The following is an 18,027-nucleotide window of genomic DNA, read 5'->3' as shown; positions in this document are numbered from 1 at the left end:
AGGAATTTATGGAAGATAGAGTAGCAATGTATAGTGGAGACTGTTGACTTTTAGCTGACAGGACTGTACTGCAAAAGTTCTTGTAAGTAGTGTGACGATCTCATTAGGACTGTGTTCTGTATCTACTAACGAACATACAGAATTCTGGCAGCTTAAGTTTTGTAGAATGAGTGTTCTGAAAAAATTGCATTTTTTACTTTAGACACAGCTTGTGATTTTTCCCCTGCAGCTGTATTATTTGTTGTAATTAATGATTTATTTTAATTACAGAAAGCTCTTCTACTTTTTAATTCTCAATTACAATGTGTTCCCAGGTGTCACCACAGGAGTTTTGTGAGAAGATGTGGATCCACAATACATATTTTTGGAATTATGAGTGTGATGCACTTTCTGCATACGTGGCTTTATGCAACAAGCACAACATCTGCATTAAATGGAGGACACCTGATTACTGTTGTAAGCAGATAGCCATGTTTTATATCTCGATGTGGCTTTGTACTGCTGCAGTGTTTAGTGATGACTTAAAAATATTTTTCTTTTTATTATTAGAATTACTATCTTATTCAGTCACAGCATTGGTAAGTCAGGGTACAAGTTATTAAGATGTGCTGTTTTAGTTAAAGTGTCATAGTAAGTTTTAATCTTGATTGAATTAGTTGCTTACATAAAGTACTGTTAAAAATATAAAAGTATGTTTTCTAGGATACACACACTTGTTTATACTACCTCTTTATCCAATGAAATGCTGAAAGAACAATAGCAGCACTCAATTTCCTATTTTTATGACTTGCAGCATTGAGTTGTCCTGAGGGCAAGGAATACCAGCCTTGTGTGCAACCCTGTGAAGCCAAGACATGCTTGAATAAGTGGTTCTATGAAGATTCTCCCTGTTCCTATTTAAGGGAAGACTGTGTGTGTAAAAATGGCACTATTCTGCATAGAACAGACTCTGACCTCTGTATACCAGAAGAAAAATGCAGTAAGTGCAGCAAGACAGAGTAGTTTTTCAAATATGCCAACACTAACTGTAGCTCAGTGTAAGCAATGTTTAAATTCTATGTCAGTCCTCAGTAGGTGAGTGCCTGGCACAGCTCCCTTCAACAAAGCCTAGCTTTATCTCAAGCTACAGCTGTTTGTGCTTTCACTTCATTTGGATTCAAGATGCAGTGCTGATGTACTTCTGTGGGGGGAAAAAAGATGGTCATTTTTCTAGCTTCTAGGCTTTCTTTCCTGGAGTACTCAGGAAGGAATAGCATAGTCAGGTGTCCTGGTTTCAGCTGGGACAGAATTAACTTTCTTTGCTGTGCACTCACTGATTATTTTCACTCACAGCAAAGCATTTGTTCATTTGAGATTTTTAAGGTCATAATCTTTTCTTGCATTCATTGATGATAATGCTCCACAGTGCTTATTTTATGCAATAAGGCTACCTAGATGGCAAACTAATTCATAGTTGCTCGCAGGAAATCTGTCCTCTCTAGTTGTTGAAGGGATATAATGTTTTTCTCTCAGCATGTACAGATAACAAAGGACAACCGCGCTCTGCTGGGGAGGTCTGGAATGGGTCCATGAGAGGCTGTTGCATGTATAACTGTTTAGAAAATGGAAGCATTGTTGCTGTAGAACCTGAATGCAATGAGGACTCACCACCAGTCTGTGAAAGAGAAGGAGAAGTTATTGTCCATGTCATTGAAGAGAGGGCTTGCTGTCCAAAGAAAGTTTGTGGTACGTACCACACTTCTTTTCAGTAACAAAAGTATAAAATAAGTGCTTGACATTCATCAGCAGGTGATAATCTTTAGACAGGGTTCAAAGTAACAATTTTCAGAAGTGTTTTTTAGGTACTTGTGGCTGGTTGGGCCAGCAAAGAAGGCTTCTTTTCTTTGTAAGAACTGACTCACCGAAATAATTTTTTTTTCTTAGAAGTCCACTAGTGGAACAAAACTTCTGTTAAAAATGGATGTTTATGCTCTTGGGTGGAATTTCAAAAGAAATTGAGACATACCTGTTGATAGAAGTAGCTTGGTAACTGAGGCAGCCATCAGAGCCCATTTGCTTTTCTTATTAGTGTTTTGGTGTCAAGTGCAGTATCCTCTGACCTACTGCTGGTTCTCAGAAGCAGTATTGTGTGAGCTGATCACTGAATACTAATACTCTGTCTAGCCATGGTTCTTAGGAAAATTAATATGCTTATGGCTCCTAAAATGTTAAGCAAAAGATATTTATTTTTTCATAACCTCTTCAGTGGAAAAAAGAACAAGTGGTCTAGCTGATCTGGTGGTTTTGCTTGTTAGTTAGCTATTGGTAACCGACACTCTGTTGTTCATTTGTTTAGGGAATATTTCTACTACCTTCATCTGTAGGAAGCAGGGCAAGTAAATACCTGCTTCAGAAGTGATAAAACTGTGCTTGCAGAGTGCCACATGAACGGAGTTGTACCAGCCCTGGGTTGAGCTGGGAGGTCTACATGGTGGTGTGGAGTGCACTGTAAGCTGACTTGGCCTGTTGTTAGTTTGTGCATCTCTATGTTAGATAGCAGATACCTTGAGGTATATAGGACTTGCACTTGTATCTGTTCAGATATGTCAAAATTGTTTTTTATCCCACAGAATGTAACATGTCATTGTGTGATGCCACTATTCCAACATGCAAAACCAATGAAAAATTGGTTGCAGGCTACCACCCCCTGTCCTGCTGTCCACAGTACCAATGTGGTAAGGGAAATAAAAAAATTCAGTTGCTGAGGCATTTCCCACACTTGTACTATGTGTTGTAAAAGTTTGCCTTGCAAGTTGATTTGATTGTTAACAGAATGGGGATTGTAAATAGCACTAAGGAATACTGTATTTTTTTTCACACTCTCCAATATTTCTTGTGTTTCTGTTTTGTATCACTTTTGATATACAGTCAATTTGGGGTTTTTGTTTCACTAAGGAGATGAAGGATGCATTTTCTTTATCTTGACTCTTTTAAAAATACTGATTATTTCATATCCTACAGAGTGTGATCCTTCAGTTTGTTTCAATGCTTCCCAGTTGGACTGCAGAGAAGATCAATTTATTGTTGAAGCAAAACAGGAAGATCCCTGTTGTTTCTCTTATCTCTGTGGTGAGAAGCCTCTAATATTTTTGTGGATAACTAAGGGATAGTTAAATATTTACAAAAAACAGTCTATAGTTCTAAACCTCATAATTTAATCCAAGAATTATTGGAGATGTTAGTGGGACTTCACACAGGTCAGACTCACTGGAGCATGAATTATTCCTGGGTTTTGGAATCTTTTATTTCTAACATCATGTTGATCACCATACTTGCACTGCAGAATAAAATTGTTGACAGACACTGATCTTCACAACCGAGTTACATATATGATCTATGCCCTCAGTGTGTTGTGTCATGAATCACAGCTCAGTCTCAGTAGTTCTTTAGCAAACTGGCTATTACTTAGTATAAATCCTGACACATAGGTGCATGTACTACTGCTTTGTTTTGTTTTTATATTTGAACATCAATCCATAAAAGCTCTGTTATCCAACTAACAAACATCATACGTGATATTAAATAAAATTCACATGTGCTAACTTTCTAATTTTTAAAACTTTGTAGATGTCTGATTTCTTTTTTTTTATTTAGTTTGTGAATCTTGTATTGAACCTGTTCCCTTGTGTAATGAAGGGGAAATCCTCACTGTAGACCTTAATACCATACACTACTGTTGTCCTCATTACTACTGCGGTGAGTATAACTGTTATTGGTTCGATGTATTACCAACTTTATTAAATATGACAGAAAGTGTGGGTGTGGAGATTTTTTTGATTCAGCATTTAGGGTGGTCTTCAGTTAGAGATTAAGAGGTCTAAATGAGGGTGTCTACATTTGAGGTAGGTTCAAAGTTCTTGGTATATACTCAATAGTGGTCTAACCAACACTGTCAGTGGAGTGTGCGGAGCCTATTTAGTTCAGCAAACAGTATGTAGCTACTTTCAGGATGGTCTAAATACCGATATTTTAATCTGGAGATGAATCCCATCTTTGGTGTACAAATATACAATTGTTCTTCTATTAAATCACCCAAAATAAAACAACTTCCTTGTTGTTGTTCCTCTGTTGTATCATTCATTGGTGATTGGGCTCTTTCTTTGCACTGTCAGATTTTAGGGGAAGAAGTTGGTCAAGGGTTTCAAATACTGCTGGGCTGACTACCATTCAAACAATGACAGGCCAGATAACTGCTTTATTTAGATCAGTGGAGTATCCTTGCATTAACTCTTGTGCTATTACAGTCTTCGGGTAATTTTAATTAATTAAATTGTCTTCCAAAAAGTTTGGAGCTTAGTGATTTTTCCTTTAGGTGGTTCCACATTTTGGTCTTTTTCTTTTCTTAGTACTTGCACGTGGGTGAATGCTTCTTGAAAGGCTTTTGTTACTGTTTTTGTCAACTTTTAGAAGCTAGAAAGTTAGTATGTGGGGGGTTTTTTTCAGAGTTCCAGTAAGCCTCCTCTGGTAAGACAGGCAAGTATTCTCTTATTAGAGTCATTCCAGGAGGGCAGTTGCTCCCTGTTGTCTTAAGGAAACATGTTTTACAATGAAGCCAAAACAGAAAAAAAGTATGTTTTTCCAAAAGCTGTGATTTTAGTTGTCTTTGGTATTGGTTATCAGCTTCAGTCTCTCTGAAGTAGGAAGAATATTAAATGATTGCTGTGTGATGTTTTCTAAAAATCTAAACTTGATCTAAGGCAACTTAAAGCACTTTTGAAAATCTTGGTTTATTTTTCAGTTCCAAGTGTAATTGAGATGCTTAAGAAACACAATAAAAATTTATTTTAAAAGTCATTCTTTTTTAGGATAGTTTATCAAGAGAAATATAAGCTGGAAAATAAAAAGGAAATTTGAGTAAATTCTAATACCTGTCTTTTCCCTCCCATTTAGTTTGTGATGAAAATCTTTGTCCTGAGCCTCCTATGAATTGCACAGATGACATGACACTTGTGAAGAAAAAAATACCTGGGCAGTGTTGTCCAGAATGGCACTGTGGTAATTATTACTTTATTCCTTAGTCACTGCTGCTAACAAAAGCTAACAAGTAACTAACTGAGTAATATTGTTCTCTTCTCAGAATGTAGCTGTGAAAATGCTACTATGCTGACCTGTAAATTGGTAAGCACTGTCCTTTACACACTTCTGTTAACAGTGTTCAGCCTTCTTTCTTACTCCTCCCTTTCCATTCCTTGTTTCAACTAGTTGTAAAGGGTGATGAGACTGAATAGGGACAGGTTGGAATTCTGCCTCCCAGTCCCCAGCTCAAGCAGATATATCCCAAGTTTCTGCACAGTGTTGTCAACTGTTCCCTGGGGAAATTTCACTTTGTGTGTTTTTAGATGGCAAAAGAAGAAAAGTAAATATAATATTATTCTGTTCAATGCTGACTCAAAACAATATGCTGGGAAGTTTTTCCATGTAAATAATTCCTAATTGTTTTTAATAATTAATGAGGGATGAAATTAAAGATCCTATGTATCATCTGGAGAAATGTGTTATTTTGTTAATAATTTATGCTTTTAATTAAAATGATTTAACATTATTGAATTTAGCTGATATGAGAAGTCATAAATATTTTGCTCCTCACATACTTTCTCGTAATAGGGACTGTGGTCTGGAAAATAATTATGAGTGAATGTTCAAACTCCCATTATTACCAGTGACAGGGATATTTTGCCTATCAAATGCCCGTAGCTTTTCCTTCTCTTCCCCTTCTGGGAAGACTACATAATGTAAAGTCTAAACAGGAGTTGCAAATTTGAATACTTTTCACCTATCTTTTAAAAGAAATTTCATAGAAGGCAGGCTTTTGCTGATATGTTTGTTATGGAAATAACTTTGTATGTCAGGAAAAATTGCTGCTTAGCCACTCTGCTGTTTATATGCATTCCTAGAGAAAATGAAGTGCTTTGCTCCTGTTTAAAGAGATAAATACATTGAATAACTGAGACCAAGCTACTGTTTCTTGAGTACATTGCAATTTTTCATTAAAGCAGGAGTAGAAGTGATGAAAGTAATATTTTACATTTTGAGAGAGTAATTGTCTGTTTAGCACTACATTTAATTGTGCATGACTTTGAAAACTCTTTCATTTTTTATACTCAGGGAGAAGTGAAAAAAATAGATAGTAGTGTTTCCAGTGTTTGTGGATGTACTCACTACATTTGTGGTAACTTTTTCATGTTTCTATCGATTTTGTTTTAGTTTTTAGTAAAAAGGGCATGCAAAGAAAGCAGAAATAGGACCATAATAACCTTCTCAAAGATATACATTCTTTCATCTTGATTTTATGGGTATCTACCTAGTTATGCAATTATGCTCTCTTTTCTGAATATGATGCTCTGTCTGCTAACCCATACATCTGTTCTGGTGGAGCGTAGGAGTGTCGTAAAACTGCCCATGGTTTCAGAGTTGGGTACCGTCTCTCTGGTGAGATGCCGATAGGAAGCAGGTTGTGAACCTTAGCTGAGCGTGAGCAGTGTGACTGCTACTAGTCCACTGTCAAGCACAAATGAGATGACATCTCACATCAGAGCAACAGACCTGTCCAGCCACCACAAGCATAGGTGTCCAGTCTTAAGATCAGACCTCTGCTCCCTTCCCCCGCTCAACTACCCCACGTAGACCAAATTTCAGCTGTACCGTGCATGGAGGTGCTTGAGGTATGCTGCAATCCTGCCTGCAGCCCAGGCTAAACTGCCTCTGGGAGCAAAGCAAACACTTACAGTACAGCTTGAGCATGTTACTTTCCCACAGGTAACTGTAGACATACTAATTTACTTGACAGAAAGGCTACATTTTGTGATGTACAAAATAATTCATATAGTGTACTTAGCCAGTGTTAAATATTAGAACTCTTTAAAAATAAGAACAACCAATTTTTTTTTTTTTTTTTTTTACTTCCATAGTAGGAACACTATTAATTTTAGGCAGTTTTGCATTTTGTAGCATTTTCTTAAACTGAACGATACATCCTCCCCTCTTTGTTTGGTAATTAAAACCACAAACCAATCAAATCTAAAAGTTAGAAAACTTTTGCAGAGCATAGGACTTTGCCCTATTTTCATCTTCACAGTGATTCTGTTGATTTGCTTGATGATTTTTTTCTTTCCTCTGATAACATTTATTTATTTTGTATTAGAGAAGGATGATGTTTGCATCTTCCAAGAGGTCACGGTACTGAATCCTGGACAGTCAGTGATTCAGTACTTGGACGGAGACCTTTGTTACACTGTACAGTGTTTACAAGAAAAAGATCAGAACACAGGATACAATGCCATGCATTTTACAATGGTGAACTGTTCCCAGCAATGTGAAGCTGTGAGTATTCTTAAAATACAGGAATGATGAAATTTTTTGGCACAACTACACAATTAGGACAAAAGTCAAAGCAAAGACTTTTGCTAGTCCTGTTTGCTCAGCAAGAACTTGAGTACTTAACAGTGATGATGTGTATCTTTTGTCTCTAGGATTATTTTGAGAGGCAATTTCTAGTAGTATATGTAAACATATCCATCCATACATCTGTGTATTGTTTCTCCTGGTATTTTTAGTTTCAGAAATAAATGAATTTTACTATACCATATGTTTAAACAATACTTGGTTTTTTTTTCCTGTTTTGCTTTTCTTTCTTTTCCAGCATCAAATATATATTCCTTCCTCCAGTCACCATACTTGTTGTGGTACCTGTCAAAACGTGTCCTGCTCTTTCCATACTGAGAATGGAACCCTAATTGTGTATGAGGCAAGTGTCTCTGGGCAGATAGAAAATAACTATAGTGATACGATAAACAGATGTCTGACAGTCACTTCTTAGTTAACTCATGCTGTGATTCTTGCTTCATACCTCCTTACTGCTGCTTACCCACTTAGGGACTGTTTATGGTATATGATAGGAAAAAGGTGTGTTTATTTAAAGACCTATGATTTCACACTAGGTGAACACCTTATTTCATTTTATTGTTTGTAATATTTACCACAAAGATATGCGAGTGTCATCATTTACTTAAGGCTGGCTATGCTCTAAGTGCAGAGTAGGGTTCAAATTGTACCTCTAAGTCATATACTGTGATTTAGAAGAGTTGGGAACTTCTGAGTCTACATCAGGATTTTGTCCCCCTCTTCCCAGATCCACTCTTCTTTCTGGTTTCTACAGAAAGGAAGTGTGCAAACTGAAGCACTGGGGTTCTCAGGATCCTGATGGTGTATTCCAGCATCCACATAGAAGGAAATTCAGATGTGGCCATGACTTGGTTCATGCTTCGCATTGCTTTTGGAGGAAAAGAAACTATCAGACTTTTTTTTCTGTCCCAGAGCCCTTTCATTCTGCACTAGGACAGCTGTGCTGAGCAGCATGTTGGAGACTAGAGCCATGGGACCAGGGAGGAGTAGCCACTGGTAGATAGGAGATGGTCTTTCCCTTTGCTGCCTATGGGTGGTCTGCAACAAACTTTCCACTCCATTAGGTACTACAGCATGAGGGCACCACTTTTACAGACATTTTGGGTTGGAGATAAAGCTGAAATGTTTTATTTTTCCTGACAATGGTTTTGTTTTATATATTCAGGAAGGAAGCACTTGGAGCTCCAACTGCACCAACTACAAGTGTGCAAAGACTGCTGTGGGGACTATCATACTGGGATCGAGCGTTGTCTGCCCTCCCTTTAATGACACTGAGTGTACAAAGGTTTGTACTTTGGGTGAGGTAAGTGACAATAACTGATCTGGAGTTTGGCTTACGCTTGACAATGAGTGCATACCTCATGTACTTTCTTTAAACTGAAAAAAATTGTAAGTAAAAACATGTAAGCAAGCAATTCACAGTCTTGTTTTCTGTGTTCCTGTTTGCTTTTTGCTGTGAAAATATCTGAGAGGATTATGAAAATTTGTTTTGGATCTTTATGATGACTGGATTTTAAAGTATTGTGGAATTGGAATCATGCTTGAGATACCACTATATAAAGTGCTAATCACTATGTCTTACTTTAGTTTGGCATAACAGTTTGCCAAGTTTGTAGTACACATACACTAAATAAATTGGATCAAGCAATTCAGAAATGCTGCACACAAAATGGGCTATATTAAAAACTCCTTAAGCTGTGCAAAGTTTAGAAAGATGACAGAGTATATATAAACTTTATCATCTCATAAACTAAACTTTGTATAACATAAAAAAATATCTATCATACAAGAAAGGGTATTACCTACATCGTATATCTAAAAATGTAAATTTGGCATACCCACATAAACTTGTTTGAAGAATGTTGGATACTTCAAGTACATTACATATTTGTTTACAATTTTAATTTCTATTTTAATCCTCTAACTTTGTAATACTTCTTATAATTCTGGCACTTGCAGGACACCATATATTTAATATAAGCTACAAATAATAATAAAATAAACATACATGTAGAGAGGCTAAATACTATTGCTGCCTAATTTAGCAGAAGTCCTACTTATCCATTGCATTTGTTTAAAAAAAGTCCTTATTTCTGCCAATCCTGAAGAAGGCATTCTATCTAAAATTAATGCTTGCTCTACTTCAACTTTATACTTGAGTTTCTTCCTTGGAACCCTTTTGTCACTGTCTATTAGGATCTTTCCTTAGTAATAATGGTTAAGATTTTAAAGAATGGAGCACTAAAATTAACTTCCTGACTCAGTCTGACCTGTTTTTTTCAGAGATGCTGAGCATAGACTTGAGCCAGTAGCCAAGAAGAAATCTCTTCTGACAAGCAGCTCAAGATAATTTAGGAATATGGATTTAAGAGGCTGAATTTAAGTGTGATTTAAGAAGTTCTTGAACAACTTATTCAGTATTTTTTCTGTAATGAGATAAAAAATGCATGCTAGAATGAAAAGATGGAAGCTGAAAAATGTCTTTTGTCTGTTGTTTTCACAAGAGTGCTATTTATGTTCAGTTGTCTGCTTGATACACAGTTCTGGGCTATACACTAAAATTGTGGGTGTGTTTCTGGCTTGCACCCATTCTGACAGATTCTGACAGCCTCTCTCTTTGTCTCTCTCTCCATCCCATGCTCTCTTTTAATTTCAAAAGGAGATTTTCTTCACTTTCACACATATTTACTTTCTAGCTAACAAGCAACTTTAGAAGAAATCAATAACAAAGACTATAATTGAGAAAAAGAATTGAGCACACCAGTGGTTCTGAAATTCTGCAGTTAATGTTCTCTTTCAAAAGTGTGGACATATACACATACATATTTAATGTAAAGACCTAGTTATATGCCAAGGAGAAAATTAACACCTAATCAGTGTAAATCCTCTTACATCATCAGCAAAGTTGCATACATGAATTTTTTAAACTAGCCTAATTCAGTGGTTGGGAAGTAGATGGTAGTAGATGATATAAAAAGATGCTCATGGAAACCAAGTGGTTTATTCAAAGGAGAGTAGATCAGGTCAGATAAGCAGTGATGAGTTCATTTTCAATGTCAAAGGCTGTAAAGAATTTGTGAACCAAACCTTCAGCTGATCATATATGTTTAATTCTTTTGATTTCAGCGATACTAATTTTTATTAGTTGGATATCTTTAAAACACAGGATGTCTTGAGACACAATTCACCTTTGCATTGGGCACAGTCTTTTTTGATATATTCTCCTTTTATTTTCCTAGAATGGAGGAATTGTGCAGATGTATAATGATGGCTGCTGTAAGACCTGTAAGTAATGAAGGCTGCAATATGTACTAGTTTGGCTTTGGTTTTGCAAGGCTTGTTGTTTAACCTTGCCGGGACATAAAGAAGGAAAAAGCATGCAGTCCCACCACCCCCAAATCACATAAAATTGTTTTAGTTACCTAACTACTCCTATTAAAAGGTCTTGCTTCATTTGGCTGCTGACTTGCTGATTTGGTGCTGACTGCTGATTTGGCTGCTGACATCATTGTTCTGGAGTATAACCAAATCTCTCCAAATAGAACCTGTGGAAGATGAAAAGTTATCTCAGTTAAAATAGTGAACACATTCTCTTTATTGCTAAACTGACACTAAAATATTGCCTATATGATTTTCACCATAAAAGATAAGAATTTTCACCCCTAAAACTGATTCCTAATTCAATGATGTTTTGACATGCGTTTCCAAACTTACCAATTTTTTCTGCATGACTGGTATGCATTTTCTAGGGCCAAAATACTGGAATATTTTTTTTTTAAATCCCAAATGAGGAAAAGTTATAGTAATACTGATGTTAGAAACCCGTATATAAAATTGACTTTTTAGTATCTGGGAATACATTCACATTTTCTGAGTGTGTAACTTTAAAATATGAATTGTGATGCAAGCTTACATAAAGGTTTCATAATTTATTGAATTTTAAAAGTCAATTGAGAACAAACTGATTTTCTCTGCAGTTTTGACTAGCAAAGGTTTTATTATAAAGGTGTATCATTATGTATACATTAAAAAAAACCATATAATTCTTTAAAAGTAATTGTGTTGAGCAAGAACTTGTTAAATGTCACAGAAAATCCTCCCTTCTCTTTTTTGGCATTTTTGTGTTCAGTGTTAGAGTTAAAATACACAAGCAAATTAGTCTTTGGAATTTTTTTAGAGAAACCTTTACTTAATAATATTGAATAGAAAGCCACAGATTTATAACCTTATATTGCACAGTTATGAAATAAAGTTCAGAAGTGCAATGTATCATAAAGAATTTGGCCATAGAAGTGGAAATACTAATATTTATCAAACACAGAACAATACTCAAGTTTCCAAGTTATGCAAAGCTTTGAAAGTGAACTGCAAGTATTGTCATTTTATTGTATCCAAAACATACAAAATAAAAGCTATTTTAATGAATACTTTTTAAAAAAAAATTAGAATCAGCAAAGAAAAGTCACACACCAGAATTGTGCTAAAATCTTATTCATCAATATTCTTTCTCTAATGAGATAAGCTATGTTGAAAAATATTTAACTAAACCCCTGAAATTAGGTTGGCTTTATTTAGAAAATTAGTCTGAAGAATTCATGGCTACTGGTTTTCTGTTGACCAGGAAGATTTATAATTTTGGCCGTATTCTGTGGCCTGAGGGAAGGCATCGTTATACTTCAGAAATACTTGCTGAGGTGGCTGCTAAAAACCCAGATGTAATTAATACAATTATATGCTATTTTATTTTTATTTTGTTTTATTTTTAACTAAAAGCATGTGCCCTGTGGTGAAGCAGTTAAAAAGAGTACTTAATAAATAGAGCTTGCAACATTTTGGGGTTTTAATGGGAACAAACAATCTTTCTGAAAGAGCTTGATTCAATGCATGCAAAGTGAGTGTCTATATTTAATTCTTACCTTGCCATAGAGAGACTCATTGCAAAAGTTTACAGGGAAGCATCATTCCAGTTTTCTGTTAACCAGAAGAGTAATAAAGTTTAGGCCCTCTTTAGTGAGTGTTGAAGCAGTCACGGAGTTTCTAAATTTGGAAGACTAACAGGAAAGCTCATCATCTTTTGCTGAAAGAAAAATTGCAGTTGGCAGTGTAAGAATTAATGAAGTGTCATTTATATAAAAATGTTTTCCTTTCACGAGAAACTTATATTCCCAATGATTCTGCCAGGTTCTGGATTGGGTCTATTACCCTTTGCCATTAGTCCAGTAGTGCCTACTGATAGTATTAATTGTGAACCAGGTATTATTTTTAATAATGTATTTTCTTTTTTTAATAATAGTATAAGCACTGCTCGATATATGCGTATAGCTGTCATCACTATTAAATGTTACCATACAGTTAATGGTACTTGGCCCGATACTGAGAGCTGCTGATCCCCTGCTGGCTTCCTTGCTCAGTGGTTTTCAAAAGCCTGGTTAGGCTTCACTGCTCAGCACCTGTCAGAATTAGGCTCCTCCATTTACGGTATATGCTGCTGATGGTTCTTCCTCCTGTTCATTTCTGAAACTGGTTTTAATACATGAACTTACTGTACAGTGTAGTTGTAATAAGAAATGTTACTTTTAAAATATCATTATCCTGAATACTGTTACCAAGAGACTCTATATCTGTTCCCACATCTCTGAATTTAATTACCAAACTGTTTTTGCCTTAAAATAGAGCAACAGAATGCATTACTGCCTGGTCTCACCTTGGCAGATATGGATTTATGCTGTATTTCTTCTTTGTCACAAATAACATTTTCCAAAGTTATGAATATGTTGGGAGGGGGGAAACATACAATTACACATAATTAAATACACTTTACACCAGAAATTACAGAATGTTATAGAACTGTTGCATTATGATCATAATTATTTGCTTTTAAGGATAGGTAAGTCACAGAAACTCCTTAATCAAATAAGGAGTGGGTAAAAAGCACACCGGATACTGAATGCAGATCTTGAATGCTGAAGGTGGGAGACAGAAAACTATAGCAGCAGAGTTTTCGTTAGACATCAGCACCTTATACACTGAAGTGTCATATATCTCTGTATACGACTTGCAAAAGTACAAAGATCATGTTTTCTACACATATTCATACTGGCAAGCGCTTTTTAATGGAAATATCACAGGACTTCTTAAGTGCTGCTGAGGAAGGGAAACTAAGATGCTGTAGGCTAACAGCTTCCATGGTACAGTGATGTGCTAGTTCAGTAACAGAATCTTGTTTGATCCTGCAATATGCAGATTAAAATCTAGCTGTACTCTGCAGACAGCCTGACTTTTAAATATCCACTGGAGCTGCACAGTATCTTGCTAACTCAGAGCCCATTTGTCTTATAAAAGTGCTCAGAAGCTTCTGGGGAACAGAAAAGTTGTTCTTTTTGTGAACATCCAACATGAAGGCACGTGCTGAAGGTGGAGAAACTCTGCTGAATAGTGCTTATTATTTTATATGCATTGCATATATGGTCATGTAGCAAACCAGAATTGTTGCATAGCAAAACTAACAGATTATTTTGATGGATAGCGAGATAACTGCTGTTACACAGATAGTAATAACAGGCTGATATGGAGTGCAGCATGAAAGTTTGTATGTTTGATTGTTTCAGTATTATATTATTATTTTTATTATGTTAAAAATGGCTTTGCACTGTACAGCTTTATTTTTCAAATAAAATAAAAAACCTCCCATCAATATCTCCCAGACTGTACTTAAAAATGCAGTATTTCCCTAATCCTAGATCTGTATGCTGACACAGTGCTACATGCTTCAGTTCTGGTGGTAAAAACTGTGCCATATTTAGCAAATACATGCATCTCTCTCTTTCAAAGCTTCCTTGAAGGACAGATTTCTCAAAAATACATTGAAATTATATAGTTCTATTTAAATTTTAAGCATTCAAAATAGCATCAAGGTTGTAATCACCTTCACAGCTTTACCTTCTCAAATGTTAATTTCTGAAAATTTTCTAAAATGCAAAATAAAAATCTTATTTAAATTCAAGATTTCTATTAAAACAATATTCCTATTCAAAATTACTTGAGACATCTTTTTTTCTATTTGCTTATACTTTTCTTGCCATACGTGCAATTCAAAATCATACTAATATTTTAATATTTATAAAATCTGAATAACTTAATAGGCCACTTGATGCCTCATATGTGCCAGATACAAAATCGATATCTCTCCACAGGAAGTATTAATTAATGTATATTTTTTTCTAGAAATTATTTAATTATGGAATTAATAGTTCCAGTATGTACATTAATAAAAACAAATTTTAATTATTAAAAAAAATTTTAGTAGCAATTACAGAACAAAAAGTATATTGATTCAGTATGCATTTTTCTGTATTTTATCAGGCAAAAAGGAAGAAAGGATTTGCCAGAAAATAACAATCAGGACAACCATAAGAAAAAATGACTGCATAAGTCAAAGCCCGGTAAGCATAAAAGACCTTGTGTTTGATGCTGGGCCTATAGCATACCAAATAAAGTATTAAGAAATGGGTTACAGCTATCAAGAAGCAACAAAAAATGACACTGTCTTCTCAGAAGCAGACCTTTGGCCTTAGGAATGTTATCCTACTTGTAAATGGAGTAAAATTAGCTGCTCCTATGGCTGAAAGACTGAACCCTCCTACCTGGAAAAACATCTAGCTTCAAATGAAAATTACACAGCATAATTGCTTGCAACTAACAAAGATATTGAACTCTTCATCATGAAATAACATCCCACTCTAAAAGAGGAGTAGAAATGCTTCCACTTAGGATGTGATGGAAACACTGCTGCATTCCTCTTTGAAGACCTTTACTCTCTGCGTGCCTTCTCCTCCACATAGCATGTGTCTCCATATGATAAATTTATGATCCCATTTATTTATGGGTCTGCTTAAGACATCTTAGTTCTCAGCTTTGGTGTAGCCCCATCTACAAAACCCAGGACATGTCTGAGCAGCAAATGTGCTTCTCATGTAGCACTTAAAGGAGAAGGAATCAACACAATGTCTTGAGACTTCTGAAAGGCCTCTGAAAAGATTCTGTTGAAGAACCCAGTCATAATGGAAGAGGCAAAATATCATAACAGATTGAAAGCTGAGCAAGTTAATTTCCATCCTGGTAGAATGTCAACAGTGACATGCCCAAAGTTTAACAGTAGGAGTGTGTGGTGTATTTATTTAGTTTTAAAAAGAGGGTTGGTAATGAGGGAGTATAAATATGTAGATGAAATTACAGTTATTTGCTATAGTTAAGAGAAGACTGGAGTTACTTTGACAACCTAGGTTAAGGGACAAAATAAAGACATGGTATTGACTAAAGCAAAGAATATTAAAAAGAAAGATTTAGTGAAACCTCACAGGTTTTTAAGCAAGCTGAAAAGGACCTTGCCCTTGCATCCGGTTCAGTGAAAGCCTCCGTTAAATGCCCTCCTGCAGACAGAAAGGCTAACTAAGAGTTATGACATTTAGGTAATAGGGTAGGGAGTGGAAACAAACCCAAAGTGTGTCCTACAAGCCAACAGTGCAGTACTATTGAGGGTTCTCTGTGCAGTTGCGGTTCCTCTACATTGCTGCAGAACTAGAGAGAGTTCAGAGAGGAGCAATGAGAATGTTGGCCAGGTCACACCATGAATGGCACAACAAATGAAGCCTTCCTTTTTATGACTTTCTGTTGTAGATTCTTTATCTTTCCTTCTCCCTCTCACCACCTTTCAAAAAGACCTACCCCTATCCCACCTCCATCTGTATCACAAGCCCCTTTCCCTAGTATCTTCTTGTTTGCTATTTCTTTGATGGCTGCCCACCCTTCCCACAGTCCAGATTCCCTTACCCTTCACCCAGAAGTACCTTCAGATTTTCATATCCTCAAAATCTCTGTTCACATCCTTAGCTCCACTTCCTCTCCACTCCAGCTCCCGCACTGCAAAACCGCTGGCACTCTATTTCAATCGCATGATTTTGGCCCATCAAATGGTGGTATCTCCTATGGCTGATTTAGAACTACATACATGTTCTTTGAACAGATTAATGCTGTCAAACTTTGGATAGGGCCGAGTACAATTACATCTACTCAATTAATAACTGAGATTATGAATGTTTAGGACAAGGCCTTTTTTTTCCTGTCAAATTTCAGGAAAGCTGTAAGAGTAACATTTTCATCTTATTTGTTTGGATATGGCTCATTTGTTCACAGGCTGCTTGGAAGGGAGTGGATCTCTCCCACACTTCACTTGTATAAGAAATTAAATTTAAAACAATCACAAAACAAACTAGATCTAGTATGGCCGTTCTCAATTTCCCAGCGTATCTACTCTGCTAAGTTTTAATGAAAAAATATAAATTTCTTTTCTGTCAGAGTATGAGGTAAGAAGATTATTCACATAATGTAATAGTGAGAAAAAGCTTTTCTCTACTCAAGTCTAGAGCACAAATAATTTTATAGCCTTGCTGTGTTCTTACTGCATCTACTTTTTGGATATATCTGTTACAGTGATAGCACAGCTAATATTGGTGTGCCCCTAGTCACAAGCAGTATGAATAAGAACGGGAAAAGCTTTTGCACTGATACGCTTTTCCTCTTGAACCTTCAGGAAGAAGGATAGATTTTCCTTTGTTATGCTTAGAAGAGTTTAACTTTTCAGGAGTGAGCATGAAAAGAACATGAATTTAGCTATGCTGTTTTGAAGTTATTAATTTGTAAACTGGGGATTTGATTCTGGTATCCACAGCACAACATTCTGCTCAAGGGTAAGATGGCATACACGATTAAACAATGAAAAAAAAGTGTAATTAAAAAAAAATTAAGGATGTGTCTACACTTAGAATGAATGAATTTTGGAAGATAAAATTATTTTTAAGATTAGTCCTTTTCAAATGTAAAAATGGGTTTTAATGACAAAGAATTTTGAAATGTAATATCTTTATAACAAAATCTGAGATATCTAATTTCAGTTCTTATTTTATTCATAGATAAATGTGGCTTCTTGTGATGGAAAATGCCCATCTGCAACAATTTTCAATGTCAATATTGATAGCCGTTTAAGATTCTGTAAATGTTGTCGAGAAACTGGAACACGTAATCTGACTGTGCCACTACGCTGCTCAGGAAACGGCACTGAAATTATGTACGTCATTCAAGAGCCTATAGACTGCTCATGCCAATGGAACTAAACATTACTGTGGCTATCATTTAATCTGAAGAATTAAAATGAGTTTCCTTTTACCAGACTCTGGTTTTTTTACCTTAGATGGCTACAGTACTCTGCAGGGAAAAACAAAAAAAAAGTCCTGAATGATACTTTATAATGTAACTTTTCACAAATTTAGTAAAGATTATGTTGTTGGTTGTTCTTCACATTTTCTTTTTTAAACATTGGCATGTACAGAAAGAAAAATATAAATCCTTTTGAACAAGGTATAATTTAGCCATAATTTATTTCTACTCAGTGGTTTTCCAATGAGCTGTTGAAAGCTGGTTAATGTCTTTTTCCAGTGTTTTAAAATTTTGGATTATGGCTACCTATCAAAGTTCAGAATTTCTCAGTGGTTCTTTTACTTAAATGGGAAAGAAGCACATGAGGGTTTTGAG

At 35.6% G+C, this 18,027-nt stretch overlaps 1 protein-coding gene across 1 annotated transcript in view; it reads left to right on the top strand.

Annotated features, from left to right (window-relative positions):
* Window positions 1-17,609, top strand: part of OTOGL (otogelin-like) — a 97,277-nt gene extending 79,668 nt beyond the window's left edge. The window contains exons 44-58 of the mRNA XM_010082351.1: window positions 315-456; window positions 794-979; window positions 1,513-1,725; window positions 2,610-2,714; window positions 3,001-3,108; window positions 3,634-3,735; window positions 4,930-5,034; window positions 5,117-5,157; window positions 6,145-6,208; window positions 7,181-7,359; window positions 7,679-7,783; window positions 8,606-8,725; window positions 10,680-10,725; window positions 14,803-14,882; window positions 17,409-17,609. Coding sequence (XP_010080653.1) covers window positions 315-456; window positions 794-979; window positions 1,513-1,725; window positions 2,610-2,714; window positions 3,001-3,108; window positions 3,634-3,735; window positions 4,930-5,034; window positions 5,117-5,157; window positions 6,145-6,208; window positions 7,181-7,359; window positions 7,679-7,783; window positions 8,606-8,725; window positions 10,680-10,725; window positions 14,803-14,882; window positions 17,409-17,609 — 1,797 coding nt within the window. The remainder of the gene's footprint in view (window positions 1-314; window positions 457-793; window positions 980-1,512; window positions 1,726-2,609; window positions 2,715-3,000; window positions 3,109-3,633; window positions 3,736-4,929; window positions 5,035-5,116; window positions 5,158-6,144; window positions 6,209-7,180; window positions 7,360-7,678; window positions 7,784-8,605; window positions 8,726-10,679; window positions 10,726-14,802; window positions 14,883-17,408) is intronic.
* The last annotated feature ends 418 nt before the right edge of the window (window positions 17,610-18,027 follow it).

The sequence above is a fragment of the Pterocles gutturalis genome, unplaced genomic scaffold (assembly GCF_000699245.1).
Source record: "Pterocles gutturalis isolate BGI_N339 unplaced genomic scaffold, ASM69924v1 scaffold23914, whole genome shotgun sequence".
In the NCBI taxonomy this organism is placed as follows: domain Eukaryota; kingdom Metazoa; phylum Chordata; class Aves; order Pterocliformes; family Pteroclidae; genus Pterocles; species Pterocles gutturalis.
The sequence above is the reverse complement of the archived record's forward strand: the minus strand, read 5'-3'. Positions and strand labels throughout refer to the sequence as shown.